The sequence below is a fragment of the Capsella rubella genome, unplaced genomic scaffold (assembly GCF_000375325.1).
Source record: "Capsella rubella cultivar Monte Gargano unplaced genomic scaffold, Caprub1_0 scaffold_3, whole genome shotgun sequence".
NCBI lineage: Eukaryota > Viridiplantae > Streptophyta > Magnoliopsida > Brassicales > Brassicaceae > Capsella > Capsella rubella.
This window is the reverse complement of record NW_006238921.1, coordinates 3306749-3324224: the sequence shown is the minus strand read 5'-3', so window position 1 is coordinate 3324224 and position 17476 is coordinate 3306749. Positions and strand designations below refer to the sequence as shown.

The 17476-nt window shown below is 35.6% G+C and overlaps 6 protein-coding genes across 11 annotated transcripts; 2 read left to right on the top strand and 4 right to left on the bottom strand.

Moving 5' to 3' along the window:
• Positions 1 to 1966: 1966 nt before the first annotated feature.
• On the bottom strand, positions 1967 to 2398 carry LOC17890866 (S-protein homolog 8). The gene has a single exon (XM_006299104.2). The coding sequence runs from the start codon at positions 2381 to 2383 to the stop codon at positions 1967 to 1969; it is 417 nt and encodes a 138-aa protein (XP_006299166.1). The 5' UTR covers positions 2384 to 2398.
• Positions 2399 to 5582: 3184 nt separating this feature from the next.
• LOC111831615 (S-protein homolog 30) lies at positions 5583 to 6307 on the bottom strand. The gene has a single exon (XM_023786533.1). It carries the CDS (start codon positions 6257 to 6259, stop codon positions 5864 to 5866), a length of 396 nt encoding a protein of 131 aa, XP_023642301.1. The 5' UTR covers positions 6260 to 6307; the 3' UTR covers positions 5583 to 5863.
• A 79-nt stretch (positions 6308 to 6386) lies between these two features.
• LOC17892672 (serine carboxypeptidase-like 7) lies at positions 6387 to 9348 on the bottom strand. 3 transcript variants are annotated; one of them, XM_023786531.1, is made up of 14 exons: positions 9199 to 9348; positions 8915 to 9060; positions 8503 to 8579; positions 8291 to 8413; positions 8082 to 8184; positions 7955 to 7992; positions 7758 to 7859; positions 7595 to 7681; positions 7420 to 7488; positions 7278 to 7349; positions 7081 to 7199; positions 6877 to 6990; positions 6729 to 6778; positions 6387 to 6611 (listed from the first exon to the last, which is right to left on the bottom strand). In XM_023786531.1, the coding sequence occupies exons 1-14, from the start codon at positions 9333 to 9335 to the stop codon at positions 6526 to 6528; spliced, it is 1323 nt and encodes a 440-aa protein (XP_023642299.1). In that variant the 5' UTR covers positions 9336 to 9348; the 3' UTR covers positions 6387 to 6525. The 3 variants fall into 3 exon arrangements, with proteins under 3 accessions (XP_023642299.1, XP_006297708.1, XP_023642300.1); XM_006297646.2 differs by having other exon boundaries at positions 6733 to 6778; XM_023786532.1 differs by lacking the exons at positions 6387 to 6611; positions 6729 to 6778; positions 6877 to 6990 and having other exon boundaries at positions 7105 to 7211.
• A 691-nt stretch (positions 9349 to 10039) lies between these two features.
• LOC17893660 (SHUGOSHIN 1) lies at positions 10040 to 13799 on the bottom strand. Of its 4 annotated transcripts, none has more exons than XM_023786381.1 (18): positions 13676 to 13799; positions 13516 to 13587; positions 13162 to 13343; positions 13032 to 13069; positions 12847 to 12943; positions 12724 to 12747; positions 12553 to 12621; positions 12427 to 12468; positions 12260 to 12284; positions 12095 to 12152; positions 11810 to 11992; positions 11606 to 11710; positions 11405 to 11500; positions 11238 to 11324; positions 11050 to 11133; positions 10869 to 10973; positions 10670 to 10753; positions 10040 to 10588 (listed from the first exon to the last, which is right to left on the bottom strand). In XM_023786381.1, the coding sequence occupies exons 1-18, from the start codon at positions 13719 to 13721 to the stop codon at positions 10312 to 10314; spliced, it is 1674 nt and encodes a 557-aa protein (XP_023642149.1). In that variant the 5' UTR covers positions 13722 to 13799; the 3' UTR covers positions 10040 to 10311. The 4 variants fall into 4 exon arrangements, with proteins under 4 accessions (XP_023642149.1, XP_023642150.1, XP_006297421.2 ...); XM_023786382.1 differs by having other exon boundaries at positions 13162 to 13322; positions 13676 to 13798; XM_006297359.2 differs by lacking the exon at positions 13516 to 13587 and having other exon boundaries at positions 13676 to 13795.
• Positions 13800 to 14263: 464 nt separating this feature from the next.
• On the top strand, positions 14264 to 15554 carry LOC17893799 (putative F-box only protein 15). The gene is made up of 2 exons (XM_023785485.1): positions 14264 to 14326; positions 14400 to 15554. The coding sequence occupies exons 1-2, from the start codon at positions 14264 to 14266 to the stop codon at positions 15552 to 15554; spliced, it is 1218 nt and encodes a 405-aa protein (XP_023641253.1).
• Positions 15555 to 16336: 782 nt separating this feature from the next.
• On the top strand, positions 16337 to 17464 carry LOC17892390 (putative F-box only protein 15). Its single transcript, XM_006299376.1, has one exon. The coding sequence runs from the start codon at positions 16337 to 16339 to the stop codon at positions 17462 to 17464; it is 1128 nt and encodes a 375-aa protein (XP_006299438.1).
• The last annotated feature ends 12 nt before the right edge of the window (positions 17465 to 17476 follow it).

The window sequence follows — 17476 nt, the reverse complement described above, 5'->3', positions numbered from 1 at the left end:
AATATAAGTTTGATCAGTTACATTTTTACAGGTTGATTAACTTTACCTTTAAAAGGCTTTAATGTAACTATAAGATGAATGTGAGTACGTACTGGATAATAATTTAAAACAAAATACGCATTTTAGTCAATTTAATTAGTATTCTTGGTTGATAAGTACCCTACTGACATGTTCACACACATACATAGACACGGCCATTATCATTTTATTTATATATAGGTGAGTTAATTTTATATAAAGTCTACTCTCCATTGTTGGATGTAGCTAATAATTAGCATAAAAAAATGATAGTGACTATTATTGCTTAATGCCAATGATTAGGGAATAGTCGACTGGATAACATGGATTGCATGTACTTAAACCATATTGTAATATATATACAAATAGACATTAGTACATACTTTCAGTATTATATATAGATAAGTAAGTTTTGGAAAAAAGAGATCTTAAAATATATATTGACTTACACTTGAAGTCGTTTTTCAGATAACATATAAGGAAGGTGATGGCAAAACTAATCAATCGAAATCTATAAGAAGAAAAAAAAACTGAACAGCATGCAGTAATATTTCAACATCTTTTTGTCAGATGTCATTGTATATATGTATCTTGAATTGGATGTTTTAGTTTATATCTGACTCTGTACCTTTTCAGTTTTCATTGTCTTTCTGTAACATTATTTACTAAATTAGTAGATCCATTGTTCACGTCCACACACAAAACTTATAAACAATCATTTTGGTTATCAGAAAAGTCAGATATGTTAGTAGTAGTCTTATTTACTAACCGTTGTAGTGTTTCTGGATATTTCAAATACTGTATTAATTGCAGATTTGAATAAAATAACAAAATTAGGTAAAGCAAAGAAGTAGCACAAAAGCGGTGTCATTAGAGAGGATAATGGGAAAGTTAAGGAGAACAAGTCGGTTGTATATAAGTTCCCTTTATATAAGAAAGAAAGCTTTTCAATTATTGAGTGAGTGAGTGGTTCTTGATCATCTCGTGTATATATATATGCCTCCATTGTCGCACGTTTTCATAGATATAGAGAAATCAAAGAGAATATATATATATAGGTTAATACAAAAGAAAAAAAGTTAAAAGTAAACAGATAAAAACTGAGAGAGTATCCCTGATCATTTTTTAACCAATTATGGTTCGAGTTGAAGGGAATATATTGCTTTCTTATTTTTCGTTGACATCTTAATTAGATAGTTAAATTATGAGCTGAAAATAACAATTTGTTTAGCAACGCAAAGCATGTCTTCTTTCATAAGACAAGACATCTCGGACAGAGGGAAAGACTTAAGGGAAACTCAAGCATATGCATGTTACTAGGCAAATTAAAGACAAGTCTTGATCGGCAATGCATGATGCTGATGAACTGAAGCAAGCAAGCATATTATATTAATACCGCTAGTTATGTTTTGTTTCAAGCAAAGACTATATATTGAGAGATAGTACCGAATAAAAAAATTAACAGAAAAGGGCTATTTTAACCATATACGACCCAATTCATTTGAACGCTCATGCTAGCCACATGCCCCGCGACCGCGAGACCAACAAATTAACGCACAATCAAAAATTAAGTAAAACTTACTTTCCCACAAAGGATGGCATTTGTTATAATCCAAATACAATGCATAGCACCAGGAGAACATCGACCGAAGAACACATTTACAAAGATTATACTTTGGTTTTGGATGTAGATGCAAATATTGTCCATTTGACCAACCTACCATTTGTCTATTCAGATGTTGCCTATATACATTTTTGGAAGAAAATTAATGATTAGGCGTCTAAGATATCAATGTACATCTTCCCTCTAGTCAAAGACGACATATTACAACAAGTATGCGTAGATAATTAATACTAGCAATTACATTACAAGAAAAATACATAATTAGTTTCAATAGGAATCAGTATTACCACAAGTATAAAAAAAAATGGAAACCCAAAAATAAGATTAGAATTTACCATTCCAACTATACCTGAAATGGTAAGGCTCATGACCATCCACAGATTCATAAATGCCTTTTTCCTTGGCAGACCACCTGACCCAGCCCCTAGAAAAAGACTTAGCATCGTAGGCGACGATGATCACATGATCCTTGAAATTACGACCTCTCCATAGATGACACCAGTAGAGGGTCGAGCCGAATATGTTTTCTTTGAAGGACCAAGTGTAGTTACCCCCGGAGCGTCTCACGTGGTAACCGAGCTTGTCGTCTTTTGATCTGCAACGTATTTTTAACAAGTGTCCTCGCCGCATGTTGTTGTATATAACCACCGTTCCTCTTCCTCTTCCTATTCCTATTACATCTTCCGTGTACAAGCTCAATAGAACCATCACCATCAGATGTATTGACGCACGATACTTCATTTTTTTTATTAGTTTTCCTTTTCTCGTCTTAATTCTTACGTTTTCTTTTTCTTTCTCAAAAGTAACTGATGATACCTTTTGAAGGATTTATAAATGTTTTGATTTTTTGAGTAAATTGTTGTTTAAAAGGCTGCGCGTAAAAATCTGTCTTTTTTCCTATTTTATGTGTGTAGAACATTTACCTGAAACATAAAAAAAATTAAGGTCTACACACTGATTGGTACAAAATTGTGAATCCAAATCATGGATTATATTAATTATTTCAGATTCATTAATGATGCAACCAAACCACACACAACTGAATCAAATCCCAAAATTCGAAAATAAAAATAAAAATTACTAAAACGAAAACTAGATAAAAGAAAGCAAAAACAAGGAAGAGACTAACAAGACGCTTATAAGAGAGATAAAACATAAACCAAACGAGGAAGAGTTAGAGGAGTTTAATGGAACATCCCAACCATACTGAAACGCAGGCTGAAGGTGACGTACCGAAAGATAGATTCCGTCTTCTCTAGCTTCCCATACGTTTTCATCGTAAACATCTATAACTTGGTGATGCTTGAAATTATCCCCTTGCCATAGGTGACACCAAAAGACCTCGTAGTCATGGAATTTGTAACGCAAATTGTACGATCCTGTGGGATGCACCCTATGGTATCCCATATCTTGGTCTGTGGATTTGCAATGGACTATTAGATCGTTATTCTCACGCAGTACGTTTCTGATCCACACAGAGCCCGTGTAGGATAAGGCTGTGTTACTCATCATGGTAAGGCCAAAGGCCAGAACATAGAGGAGAAACCGTACAAGTTTCATTGCTATCGTTGAGTTGAGTTTTGTAGTGATTTTTTGTTTTTTTCGTCTGTTTTTGAAACGAAGATTTCGAGATTATCTCTTTCTGAGAGGTGTTTTGTTTTATAATCATTTTTTTCAAGTATATATAACTTATTTTAGTCTTTAGATATGTAAGAATTTGTAAAAAAGATATACATTAAAATTAGGGTTTGATGAATATATATAGAGATCTGATTTTTTTAATAATGTTAATAATGTGGATAATTCCACTTGACAGATACTCCGGTTGATGGATCAAGCAACCGGATCCCACGGAAACGCAACAGATTCGTTTCATTGCAAGTCAGCAAACATTTCATAGTCCATGAGGCTAAACCGGAAACATAACAACGGGAAAGACACGGTTTTCTCAAGCATCACCCGGTTCAGTGTTTGTCAAATATTTGGATTGGATATGATAATATATAATCAAAATTATAAGTAAATAAATCATTTGATTTTGGTTTGACGAAAATAAAAGATCTTACACCCCCAACCAAATATTACTCACTGTGACTCCTATCATCCTCAACATGTTTAAGCTTACTTGATCAGTTTCACACAAAAGTTAAGCCATCACTATTGGTATATAGTCCGGTACTTAGGTAAACCGCTACTATTCCTTGATTCACATCGCACAAGTTTAGTTTGATAAAACTACACATGATTCCCGGTTTACATAAACCAGACTATATATATACCAATATTATTTTGCGGTTTCATTTCAAAAATACACATGATTCCCGGTTTACATAAACCAGACTATATATATACCAATATTATTTTGCGATTTCATTTCATATATATATATATATATATATATAACTATATAGGAATTTCATAAACCGAAATTAGAAGAAATTAAGCATATGTAGATAAGATTCATTATGTTGTCAATTCATCACACACACACACAAAAAGGCAACACAAATATTTTGATAAGATGAAATTTGAAGATGGCCTCTAAAACATCAAGATTTAATCCATTGATACTCGAGTGTTTCCGGTTTACCATTTTTTGACAAGTAAATAGCATCATCTCTTGCAACCCATGTGTACAACGCGCCACATCTATAAATTGCAGCTCCTAGATATGCTACAATCGTCCTTTGGTACGCTCCCTTGTATAAGTTGCACGTGAAACTCGTCCCGGTGAAAACACTATCATGAAAACTAAAATTGTATGTAGGACCTTCAAAATTCAGAAAATGATCGCCTAAATCGTCATCTTTAGACCAGCAATGAACTTTTAGAACACTATGACTTTGGGAAAGACTGTTTCGGAAAGCTACAGTGTTTTTATGACACTTAGCTTCATTAGACCCAAAACACGAAAGAATTATAAAAAACAAAAAGCTAAAGGCAAGATTCATTTTTTTTTTTTGTATCAATATATATAATTTGAAGTATATATTGTAGTATACTTCTTAATTATTTTTCTGTATGTCTTTGTTGATTTATAGAGTTCTGATGTTCGAAAAAATCTTATCTCATTTACAGCAGGGTATATTCAGAAATTCTTTTTAAGTATGTTTGACTAATATTATTTTGTCATACAACATGTTAAATCAAAAATCTTATCTCATTTACAGCAGGTTGTATTTAGAAATTCTATAAATATGTTTGACTAATATTATTTTGTCATAAAACAGGTTAAATCATTTACGTATATTTGACTAGTTTTATAATTCTTGTTGTTTTCTTTCTCACACTTAATAAATTGGTCAAAGTTTGAGAACCAACTTAACTTAAAAGAAAAGATTCGTTTTTGACCTTTTTAAGACCATCATTATGGGTGATCTCTTAACAAATCTTAGTTTCTTAACAAATTTTAGAGACCACCGTTTCTTACATTTTTTATAAACGTCTCAAGTCTATACGATCTCTCCATTAAAATTACATATTAATGATGTCATGACGGTTACAATATGACTCATTATAATTGCCAATGTATTATAGTACTAATTATTTCTCAAACGTAAAAATAAAAATAAAAACCGGATTTAATAAAAAAAAGTTGAAACAAGAGTGGACCATAAAATCTATATCATAGTAATCAAACGTACTATTATATATCAAACATATAACGTAATATAATACAGTAGATAATAATATATGTATCACTTAAAAGATATAATCATGGTTCTGACATTTTTGATTCGATGCATCAACAATTATTTGGTTCAGTCTTGGTAACAATTTGTTTAGATCATGTGTTCCTTTGAACAAGATGAGTAAAGAACACATTGATACATTATCAATTAATCAGTAAATTAATATTTCTTTATAAGCTTGAAATAGCATTACAGAAAAGAAAGAAAAATAAAAATCATATATTATTACTTAGAGCAACATTATAGGCAAGCTCTTAAAACTGAAATAGAGTATCTTAACCTTAGACCAACCTCATCGGCAGAGACCCTCACAGTCTCTCAACATATTTTATTTAATCATTTTCTTTTAATATTATTATTTGTTTAAATTAAAAATAAAAAAACAAAAAAACTATCCTATTATAAAGTGACAGCAGAGGAGAAGCGATTATCTAGAGTTCTCATTTGAGAGACTAATTACAGCTTCTCTTTTCCTTTATTGTTATTTAATATTGTTTAATTAATTAGAACCTCGCCGTTAAGGTTGCCCTTAGTTTTTGTTCCAACGGTAGTCGAGCTTTTCAGGACCACGGTTTTTGGATAAATAAATGCCATCAGGTTTGGCAATGTATACACGTAACTCACCGCATCGAGGAACTGGAGCACTTCCTCTGTATGCTCTAAAGTATTGAGAATACGCACCTTGCCGCAACATGCAATGCCATGTTGTCCTTTCAAGATAAGCCTCTTTGAAATTTATTTGAACTGGATTACTTTTGAACTTCACTTCGCCGTTTACTCTATCCTTTCTGTTGGATTCGCAAATGACTTTGAGATTACTACCAGGAGTTAGTAGGTTTTGAATGATTAGAGTGCACTCTTTGCAAGCTTCATTGAATCCGAAAGACAAAGTGATAACTAACAAAAAAGCTATGTGACGATTCATTTTTTCCTGAAAATAATTTTCTATGAATGAACATGAGATACTAGGAGTTTATTTATAGTCTTTTCTTTATTATTTATAAAATACTACAAGTTTTATAGGCCATGCAAAAATTAGAACACAAACGTAGTGAACCAGTTAAACTCTTGTGGTTGAGCGAGCTTTTTGTATCTAAGAATAGTTTTACTGTAAAACGCAATTTGTTTTAATGAAAAGGATATAGAAGAAATTTAAAATTGCTTTCTGATCGAACAGCAACTATGGCTTCATCATGTTACAAAGGCTGACCACTGAACCACCTTTTGAACATGATGGAAGTCTCCTCTGGTTTGTACTCTGGTGTGTGTCCTCCTCCCTATTATCAAAACCCACGAATTAGCTAAGAACATAATGTGACGACCGTTGCCAAAACATTGAGTAAAAACACTAATTAAACAAAAACAAAAACAAAAACAAAAAAGAGGAAAAATACTTGCTTTGATTGTAGCAAATGTCATCTTATTGGCATAACTCCTCGTGTACCTACCACAAAGAAAGCGAGCTACTCTAGTGAGCTCATACAACAAGAGAATGATTTCATAATAGATCCCATCAAAAAAAAAAGAGAGAAACAGTGATACCCTCCGATTTGATCGCCTATCATCCAAGGTCTCCAGTCATCAATGATAGAATAATTAAGAGACCTAATCCAAGCTTGCGTTCCAAGGAAAGGCACTTCCATGTCGTGATCACCACTGTTCACCCAAAAAAAGGTCCAAAAATCAAGTTTACAAGAAAAAGTCTTGAAACTTGAAGGATTTCTTGAAAAGGTTTTTAAAGCTGACCTGAAGATGAGAGAAGTATAGCCATCGATGCTGTTATTCATATGGTAGGGAACACTGCTTTTAATGTCATGAGTGTAAGGCATGTCCCAATCACAACGTACCCATTCCCCTATACTCCCCTGCAATCACTCCTTAAAAAGAGTTTGACACTTTGTTACCAATAATATGAAATTGATCCCTTTTTCCATGTATAATACCTTATTGACATGAAGAGCTCTCTGCACACTCTCATCATTGGCCCAGTAGGTTGTTAACAAACCCCGATAATCCTGCAAACCGCAACCTTGTAAAATACTTTTTTTCTCATTGGTTTAAAAGTAGGCAAGATGGATTACTTACATAGCAATCAGGAGATGTCTCTTCACAGTCTGGCGTTAATATAAGTGGTTTGTTTATTCTATCAGTGCACTAGAAATAACCACAAGAGTCTGGATTAAATATGAGTTTTACTAGGTAGACAGAACAGAATTACGTACATCAACTAAAATTTTTCCACGAGCTTATGTGTGTGTACCTTTTCATATTCTTCCACGAGTTTCAAGCATTTTGTGTTACGTGGATCAACATTTATATATTCTCCTTTGCAGATCCTCTTCATTGACTGCAAGAAAAGAAGAGTTTTTTATCAACTCTAATTGTGGAGACAAGAGACAGAAGCATGTCATGATGTTTCTTACCTCATAGAGTTCATCTGAGATCAGTGCCATTCCATGCGCATATGGAATGCGATAGTTTTTATCAGTATCACTTTCTGTTGATGGGTTTCCAAGAACATACCCCTGTTTTTTTTTGTCAGTGTACCAAAAGGACGAAATCTGTAAATTTTATGCTCCATAAGGTATTATAGATAAGAAGCAACAAATACCAAAGGAACCTGAAGATTTATTGGAGGTTTGCAACATAAATAATTTCCTGCATCATTGTTTATATAAACTATAAAGAAACGAGACTCTCAAAGAAAAGGGCTTGGAGATTGAGGATATGCAAAAATAAGATCATACCTTTTGAGATTTCTTGAACGAGTGCCGGGATGATCTTACCGGAATAAGAATCCCCCCCGACATAGAAAGGGTTGGAGAGAAACTCTTGATGCCTGCCTAGCCACTGCACAACAACCAAAAAAGGAAAAGAAAAAAAACTTCTAATTAAATGTTTATGTATATGCACAAAGAAGAGATGTTTCAAGAGACAATTTCGTTAGTCTTATCGCCTTGTGAAGAAACTCATGGATCCTCTTGGCTTCTCCTGAATCACTGGGTTTATTAACAAATGGAGTTCTTGAGTAGGAGAAGCCAGTTCCAACAGGCTGATCCAAATATAATATACTCGAAATCTGAGAGAAAAATGATGCACAAGAGTTAAAAAGATGAGAGCATATACTTTGAGATCGTAATATGAGTACGAACACTGTATACTTGCTACCTTAGTCCATGAATATGTCGTAGAGACCAAGGAAGGAAGAGTTCCATTGTAAACCTCATGCTTCACAGTCACAGGCCCTGATACAAAAACATGTGGGTTTTCGTACGTGAGGATGATCAAGCTAAAAGGAAACAAATTTGAACTCAAATTACTGTGAGAAAACATTGTAGCAGCCGTTTTTGGCATTTTTCCTTTTGTCTACTTTAAAAATGCATAAAAGTGGGGTCGTTGGTGGTTAGGAATACTACACGTGATTCAATGCTCTCTATTATTATTCTTTTTATTTTATTTTTGTCTTCCAATGCTCTCTATTATCAAGTAAAAAAAAAAAAAAAAAAAACAGAGAGGTTTGTGTGTGTGATTTCTCTTGTGATATTATCTTGAAAAGAATGAATGGTGAGGAAGATATTACCATTCTCATAAAGAAGACCAGAGATAGAAGAGCAGCCAGGTCCTCCACTTAGCCAGAGCAGAAGAGGGTCTTCTTCTGGATTCCTCTCAGACTTTATGAAATAGTAAAACAGTTGCACTTCCTCTTCCTCACCAACGCCAATATACCTTTTTTTTTTTTTTGGTTTTCATTCACAAAGAATATATCATGTCATAGTCAAACACACACTTGAGATTAACCTCCAAAACACTAAGATTATATATATATATATTAATCAGAGGAGGAGGAAGAAGAAGAAAACAAACCCGGTTTCGAGCTCAAAGGGAAGAGGACCATCAAAACCAGGAAGAAACTTGACGGTAGATGCAGAATGAGTACCCTGACTGTAGAAGAAGATTAGGATAAGAAGAAGAAGAAGAGAGGAAACGTAGTCGTTAGCCATTTCGTTTCTACAAGAAAATGAAAGGCAGTCAAATAATAGTATCTAATGTTTATATAAACTACAAAATAACAAAAAAAGCCGCTCCACGAAATAGAATTTGTGTAGATAAATTAAAATATATATATATAAGGCAGTAGTAGATTGTGTACCGTGATGATGATACACTTTTGGTATCCTTTGTCAATGTCTCTCTCTCTCTTTTGTTTCGTGGCCTACATGCTAAAACTGTCGGATATAAATCCTTCTTCCCATTCTAGGACAATAATTTTCTAAGTATAGTATTATCCCTGCCCTTTTTTTTTTGGTTCGTTGTTTGTTATTGGAGCTTTTTTAAGGTGAAGATGTTAATTCTGAAGTAGAGAATTTTTACGGAAGAAGGAAGACCGAAGACGTGCTGTTGTTGTTCCAATGGCGGTAGAGGGTTTAAATGGAAATATGAATTTGTGACCTTGAAATCAGATGGTCCATCAAATTCAGTGAAGGGTCCCAAATTATCAGCATGTTACTTTAATTTCTTACCCTACCATAGTCGTCCGACGTCCTATGCCATGTAAAGATAGTAGAGTGTTAAAAAAAAAAAAAAAACAGAATTGTATATTGAAAAAAGTAAACTGAAAAATGTAATTATTTTCTCTGTGTGAGAAAACCATAAACGATAACTAAATTGAAACCGAAGGACTATTAAATATATTCAAGGGAGTATATAAAATTCAATTATTCGGATTTGACCAAATCTTCCAACATATTACAATTTAGTGGAGTACGAATTTGTTCACCGAGAGGTTCCTCATCAAAACTGAATTAAACCTTCCAACTCGCTTCATGTACAGTAGCAAGACCACTCGCTATCTCTCTTTGATTTTAAGAATCAAATACACCTACGAATATACATTGTGATTATAACATCAATCAATAGCTCATTCAACAAAAGTGAAGTCGCAAAATCAAAAACATAAGAGGCTCGATCTGGAGAGACTTATAAGTCCCCTCGCATCTTCTCCTTAAGTGAGGGTTCCTTGTATGATTTGATTTTTTCAGCAGCTTGCCTTGAAGGTCTTCCACCTGTTGCTTTTCTCATCTCCTCTGATTCATCGCCTGCTGGTTTGTTCTTTGATTCTCTCTTAACCTCCATTGAAACTGTACACGATATTGGACTAGACTCATCAACAATGTCATCATCCAAAGGCGGATCTGCGGTTTCTTTGATGGCTCTTTGAGTTTTAACATTTGCAGATTGTCTTCTTGGACAGACTCTGTCAAAATATACCATTTAGATAACAGTGTCGACTCTTTAATTCATCAAATCATAGATAATATATCTATTACTACAAAACCTGCTTTTCGCGGTTGTCTCTGTCATGTCATGTGGCTCTACTGCTTCGGGTTTAGACCCTATAGACTGTTCGCTTGCAGAGCATCTGAAATCACATCCATAAAGAATAATGTGGAAATGGCATAAATGTACTTGGTTTATGTAAAATAAGTCATCAGTCAAGAGTGGAAAAAGAAAGAACATGCGCTGCTTCTACAAACCTGGCATTTGCAGAAATCGCTTGACCATCATGTAGACCATTCAAGTTTTCAGTCACGCCCAGCTCTTGGAAATTAAACCTTGCAGACTGTCTTCTCAAAGACACCCTATGAAAAATAAACCGGATTAGATAACAGTATGTCAGTATTAACTCTGTACTTCTGCAGAATATAGGAAATTAACCTGCTTTTTCCGGTTATCTCTTTCGAGACATGTGGTTCTCCTGTTTCAGGTCTGGACCCGATAGATTGTGTACTTGCAGAACATCTGAAATGGCATCCATGAAGAAAGAAAATAAAACGCAACATAAGTGTACTTGATTCAGGATTAAGTTAGTGGAGAATGAAAGAACACGTTCTGCTTCTACTAACCCGGCCTTTGCAGCAATCTCTTGATCATCATGTAAACCATTTAAGTATTCAATAACGCCCAGCTCTTGGAAATTAAACATCATAGACCTGCAAAAATTCAAATCGCATTGTAGCATTATTCATAGAAGTACACTACTTATAAAAAGAGCCTAACGCCTATAGCAGACCTTCTCCTCCTGACTGTCTCTATTGACTCATGATAGCTTTCAGATGGCTCAGGTTCTTGAGATCTTAACCGGGCAGAACGTCTTCTCAAAGGGAACCTGCTTGAGACACAGAGTGGAAACTCACTCGGCATTGGCACTAATCTTCCTCTGCTTGGAATGTTATTCGTAAATGAGAAACTGGATAAAAGGCAGTTAACAAACCTTGCATCCTCCTTAATTTCTTTGGCGTCAACCACTTTATGCAAGTTTCCCGATTGGACAGTTTCTATATTTTTATCGCTGGCAGACTGTCTTCCTGCACAACACCTGCAGCAAAAACAACCCAAAATACAAAATAAAAGCACTAGTAAGATAGTGAAATTCAAATTTGTAATTAAATCATCAAATCCCGTTCAAAAAATGAACCTCTTGCTTTGGACATTGTCGTCTATATGGTCTTCAGCATCAAGGACAAACTCCTTTTTAATAGCAGCATTGTTACCATCAGAGACCAACTTGTTGTTGTCAATGTTGTCTCCCGTCTGACATGTCTCTCCCAGTCTGCGAATAATATCTAATGTTGCGGGATTCGTCCTTCCAGAAACTCTCCTATAAAGAGAGGCAAGAAATCCAGGATAACCTGATTGCCTAAAAGTTTCTACAGAATAATGGATGAAACATGAAGCAGACTGAGCAAGAGAGTGACCGGACCTTTTATTGTTAGCTTTCTCATTTATTTGCAATGAGTTAAAGTTTGAGGTCTCCGAAGCTAAAAATGAAATGAAAGGTCACTAAAGGTGAGCATGCTAAGAGATTCCTAAAATGAAATTAAACCAAAAAGGTTACATTTCAAGCTTGACTGTTGCATTATCTTACCAGTCTCATGACCCGCATCATTTGACTGAAAGGTTTAACAATCCCCACCACAAGCATTTGCACGAGCCAGAATATCACAACAATGCAGAAGAAATCATAAGAACAATGGAGCATTGGGTTCATAATGTCCCATTCCAAAGGTCACAAAAGCCAATTCTCATTAGTACCTTCACTTTTGATGCATGACGTGAACATGGAAGGGTTTGCTCCTGGGAAGGAAAAGTGACAAGTGATTAATTTTATTTAGTTTGTAATCATGGTCAACGAAAATTACATACAAATGGATAGTATACCTTAAGCAGTTTTTTCCTAGCCATGACTAACCCATTCTTGCAACCAAGTTCGTGCTGAAGTACCTTCAGCTGAAATGCACAGAAAATTTTGAGAAATTTTGGCTGAGGAACTTATAATTAATGATCATACAAGCCTGTGTTTGAGCAAGTTAAGTTCCAGAAAAGGCATACTTGGTCTTTGCTTGTATTGAACTCCTGCCAGGAAAGAAAAGTGAAAAATAACTTTGAAATCATACTGTAACCAAAGAATTCCCAAAAACCATTTCGAGTTGACCATACAAAGACGAGACTTACCGCCAAGATACGAGTGTTTGCCTGGGCAAGTAGCAAATTCTGTTCTCTAACCTTCTGAAAGTTAATCCTAAGTTTATGCAGCTCACTTTTGATGCCACTGTAGCCACACAAAAAAAGAATAAGAATTAGCACCAAATTCATGTAGACAAAACTCACAACTTTCATGAGTTCGAACAAAAAATTACTCTCTCTCCACGGCCACTTTCCTCAGTTTCATGTTTTCCTGCAAAAAAAAGTTGATTAAGCGCCTAAATAAGCACAGTGAGAGACTAATATAATATGAGTTCATAAATTCCAAAATGGATTAAGCATTGCCTTTTGAAGATTTTCAGCATCATCTTTGGAGAAGAAGAATATATCTTGTTGCTGCTGCTTCGCTCCCTGGTTCACTAGTTTGTTCTGATTCTGCAAATTAGTAATATCTCCCAATTTTCTTCTTTGAGCACTGTTCATTGGAGGTTCCCTAACCAGCTTCTCTACAGATTCCATAAACAAATCTAAAAGTAAATGTTCATGGTAACTCTAGCATTCTCATTTACTTCGATAAAAAAAACTCAAGAAACACCTAAAATCGACAAAGAACAACACTGAGCCCAGAGATTTCAAGCAAATGAGATCGAAACAACCTAATGCGAAGAGAAAAACGAACAATTAGCGAAGATCCAAAACCTATTAGGTTACTGAGACTCGATTTAGCATCCAAACGAGAGCAAAACAATTGAAATTTCCGATTAAAGTAATCTACAGAAATGTGAGCTCTCTATTTCAAATTCCTAGGAAGACGAGCAGATTGCAAATAGAGATTTCGTAAGCAAGACTAAATTCGAACCTCCACCGGCGTGATCCCCGACTTTAGGAGCCTTCGTTCGAACCATGGTGAAACCCTAATCGACTCGTCGTGCGCCTTATCGGAATCGGAATTTGAATCCCGGAGGGAAAAAAAAAAGAGTGAGTGAGAGTGACTGAGTGAGTGTACTACGACGACAAGTGAGGGTAAAACAGTAAAACGCTATTAAATTGCATGAAGAGGCTCTTTTTTTTTTTTTTTTCGTCAAGAGGCTCTTATTTCACAATCAAAACATGATTTGTGACGAGAGAAATTTTTTAAGGCCCTGAATGTTTTTAATGGTTGGGTTTTAGATTATATTTTTTGGATTTTGAGAAAAAGAAAACAGAAGATATATATAAGCAAGATAAGAAAATCTCCACCTGAAAAAAATGATAAACTCGAGTATTTGATATTTTTTCGATTTTTTAGTGAAAATTGGTGAGAAACTTCTAAAACTAGATTTCCTTTTTTCAAGAGAAAATACTTTCACAAAAATCTTAATTGAGTAAATCCAAAATATATTCCAGTCCAAAACTTTTGGCTCAATTTCATTCGGTCGAACTCTTAACCGGTCACTTGCTCTGTTCGATGAGTTTAAAAGAGAGATTCACAATTTTAGTCACGTTTCAGTCTTCCTTATTCGCGCTTAAAGTCTTTTTACCTTAACTGAGAAAAAGAGAAACAAGAAACCCTTATCCAAGAATCAATCTTTGATTCGATACAGATCTTTTCACAGCGAGCATTCATGGTCCTGCCATTTGAGTTAATCGAAGAGATTCTTCACAGGACTCCGGCTGAATCTTTGATCCGATTCAAAACGGCGTGCAAGAGATGGTACAATCTCATCAGCAGAGACAAGAAGTTCATGTACAATCACTTAGATAAGTCTCCGGAACGGTTTCTGAGAATCGATGGTTGTGAGATGGTTCAGATCATGGATCCGGCGACAGGGATTTCCTCGGTTACGCCAATCCCACACGTGTTTCGCGACACGTATTCGATTATTTCTATGGTTCACTGTGATGGTCTGATGTTGTGCATTTGTCGAGGACATAGGGCTAACGCCTGTCTTGCAGTTTGGAATCCTGTTTTGAGGAAGTTCAAATGGGTCAAACCCTCTGTTCGTTGCTGGAATAGTGATTACTTCGGGATCGGATACGACAATGCATCTCGTGACAAGTACAAGATCTTGAGGTTTTGGGGTCCTCTGTCCCATCCTAATGATGATAAATCAGATCCAAAGTTTGAGATCAAAGAATCCAATTCTGATTCGTGGAGAGTTCTTCTTGGTGCTGAGTTTGATGGGGAAGTAGATTTGGATTGCAGAGGTGTGTCCGTGAAGGGTAATATGTATTGGACTGCTGAAAACAATAACAAAGACGGCTTCATTCTAAGTTTCGACTTCTCCATGGAAACATTCAAGGACTTGTGCCTTTGTCCACCTGAATCTTCCGTTACTCGAAAATTAGCCTGTTTCGATGGAGATAGACTGTCTTTGTTACAGCAGCATTATGAAGAAGAATCACCGGAGATTGAGGTGTGGGTGACAAACAAGTTGAGCGACGTAGTTGTTTCGTTTCACAGATATTTAAGTGTCACTAAACCTGGTGCTGCAGCGTTATGTTTCAATATGGCTATTACGGGATATTCCGTTGGCAAGCACAGAAATATCATGGCTTGGTGCGAGGGAGTTGATCACAAAGAAGATGATGGGAGGAATGTTTGCATCAAGTTTTACGAAATTGATGAAGGTAGGATCACAAAACAAATTGTGACAGGAAGATATCGACAGATTATCTACCGTGGATCGTTGAATACTCGTAGCTATGTGTATGTTCCAAGTCTAGTTTCGATTCCTGGCCAGAGGAATAAGAGGTAGAGAGATATATACGAGTGTGTTTCGTTTTCTTAATTAAAAGCTCTGTTTTTTGGTTTTTGTTGATCGTCTACCATATATTTTATGTTGAAATCAACTATGATAATACATACAGATGTTATTGAAATTGACCTCTGGTTTTGGTTTTACAATCTTGTGAAGTCGTTTATGGAATTATCCTTTATATGCATGGGTTACGACGTAAAATTGGTGTGTGCTAAGTTTTGAAGGTTTAGAGAAAAACAAAATGTGAAATTTTCTAGTTGATGCAAAATACTTGTTTTTCTAGAACTTATGCAATTTTATTTTGAACATGTAGTACTCTTAAAAAGATTAATGGAAGAGACAAGAGGAGACTTAATTAAACTTTAAAAAGAAAACTTGGAAACCAAGAAAAGAAGTTACCCTAGAATCTAATTGGGAAAACCCTTAAACGTTTTTGTTGGGTTACTTTAATTCGATTGGTATTTCGGTCCGGTTTAAACGTAACCGAGTCGCATGCTCCACTCATATAGGTTGGAAAACCACAATTTTCGCAACCGGTTCGCTTGGTCGAGTCGTTAAAAGAGATTCACAGTTTGGTTGGGTTTACAAAAGAAAAATGAATTTCTCGTTTCCTTCTTCCTCATTCGCGCTTTAAATTCAATAAAAAAAACTAACAGAAGAGAGAAACGAAAAAAGGAAACAAGAAACCTTTGTTTAATCTTTCAAGAATCAATCTCTCTCACTCTCACTCTAGTCACATCTTTTTTTTTCTTTTCTTTTCTTTTCAAAGCGTCCTCCATATGGATGGTTTGTCGTTGCCGTTTGGGTTAGTGGAAGAGATACTTTACAGAACTCCGGTGGAATCTTTGGTCCGATTCAAAGCGACGTGCAAGGGATGGAACGCTCTCATCAGCAGCGACACAAGATTCATGCACAATCACTTGGATCGTCACTCTTCTGAACGATTCATAAGAATCGATGATGATCGTGCGGTTCAATTCATGGATCCGGTGACCGGAATCCACTCAGAAACACCAATCCCAGACGAGTTTCATCATCCGTTTCCGGTTTCTTGCATGGTTCATTGTGATGGACTAATGCTGTGTAGATGTGAAGATTGGGAAAACCTAGAAAACGTCCGTCTGGCTGTTTGGAATCCGCTCTTGAGGAAAATCAAATTGATCCAACCATTGGTTTGTTACTGGAAACGTGATTGTTTCGGGATTGGATACGACAAGGCATCTCGTGATAACTACAAAGTCTTGAGGTTTGGTTATAATCTGTGCCTTCCTCGTGGTGAATCATATCGAGATTATGAGATATATGAATTCAAGTCTGATTCATGGAGAGGTATTGAGGCTAAGTTTGATGCGGATGTACTTATGGAGTGGGAATGTGTGTCTGTGAAGGGCAACATGTATTGGATTGCTGCAACGGAGGAACGTTATATCATTCTATGTTTTGACTTCTCATTGGAAACATTCAAAGAGATATGCGCTTGTCCTCCCTTTTGGAAGAGCAGTAAACGATTAGAATGTTACAGTGGAGATCGACTCTCTTTCTTAACACAAGATGGAAAAAAATCAAGGAACATTATGGTGTGGGTAACAGACAAGTTGAGTGATGAGGTCGTTTTGTTTACCAATTATTTCAATGTCACTACTACCCCCTACCTTCCGCGGTTACAGTTCCATACTCGTCCGGGATACTTCATCGGCAAGCACGGATATATCATGGCATGGTGTGAGCGTGAGGGAGTTGTACAAGGAGATGATAAGTTGTATTCTTTCTTCACTCTTTACGAAATTGGTCATGAAGGTCGTGTCAGAAAGGAGATTGTGACAGGAACACGTGGACTCGATGACTTCAGTGGCCTGTCAATTTGTAGCTGTGTTTATCTTCCAAGTCTGATTCCAGTTCCGGAATAAGAGGTAGATTAT

Coding starts and splice junctions, on each gene's coding strand:
- LOC17893660 (XM_023786381.1), bottom strand. CDS start 13,721: ATGGTTCGAACGAAGGCTCCTAAAGTCGGGGATCACGCCGGTGGAG. Junction 13,070..13,161: donor ATGCTGAAAATCTTCAAAAG/GCAATGCTTAAT, acceptor TTTTTTTTGCAG/GAAAACATGAAACTGAGGAA. Junction 10,589..10,669: donor GAGACAACCGCGAAAAGCAG/GTTTTGTAGTAA, acceptor ATATTTTGACAG/AGTCTGTCCAAGAAGACAAT.
- LOC17892390 (XM_006299376.1), top strand. CDS start 16,337: ATGGATGGTTTGTCGTTGCCGTTTGGGTTAGTGGAAGAGATACTTTAC.
- LOC111831615 (XM_023786533.1), bottom strand. CDS start 6,259: ATGAATCGTCACATAGCTTTTTTGTTAGTTATCACTTTGTCTTTCGGA.
- LOC17893799 (XM_023785485.1), top strand. CDS start 14,264: ATGAGTTTAAAAGAGAGATTCACAATTTTAGTCACGTTTCAGTCTTCC. Junction 14,327..14,399: donor CTTCCTTATTCGCGCTTAAA/GTCTTTTTACCT, acceptor GATTCGATACAG/ATCTTTTCACAGCGAGCATT.
- LOC17890866 (XM_006299104.2), bottom strand. CDS start 2,383: ATGAAGTATCGTGCGTCAATACATCTGATGGTGATGGTTCTATTGAGC.
- LOC17892672 (XM_023786531.1), bottom strand. CDS start 9,335: ATGGCTAACGACTACGTTTCCTCTCTTCTTCTTCTTCTTATCCTAATC. Junction 7,993..8,081: donor CGTTCAAGAAATCTCAAAAG/GTATGATCTTAT, acceptor ACAATGATGCAG/GAAATTATTTATGTTGCAAA. Junction 7,682..7,757: donor TCTCAGATGAACTCTATGAG/GTAAGAAACATC, acceptor CTTTTCTTGCAG/TCAATGAAGAGGATCTGCAA.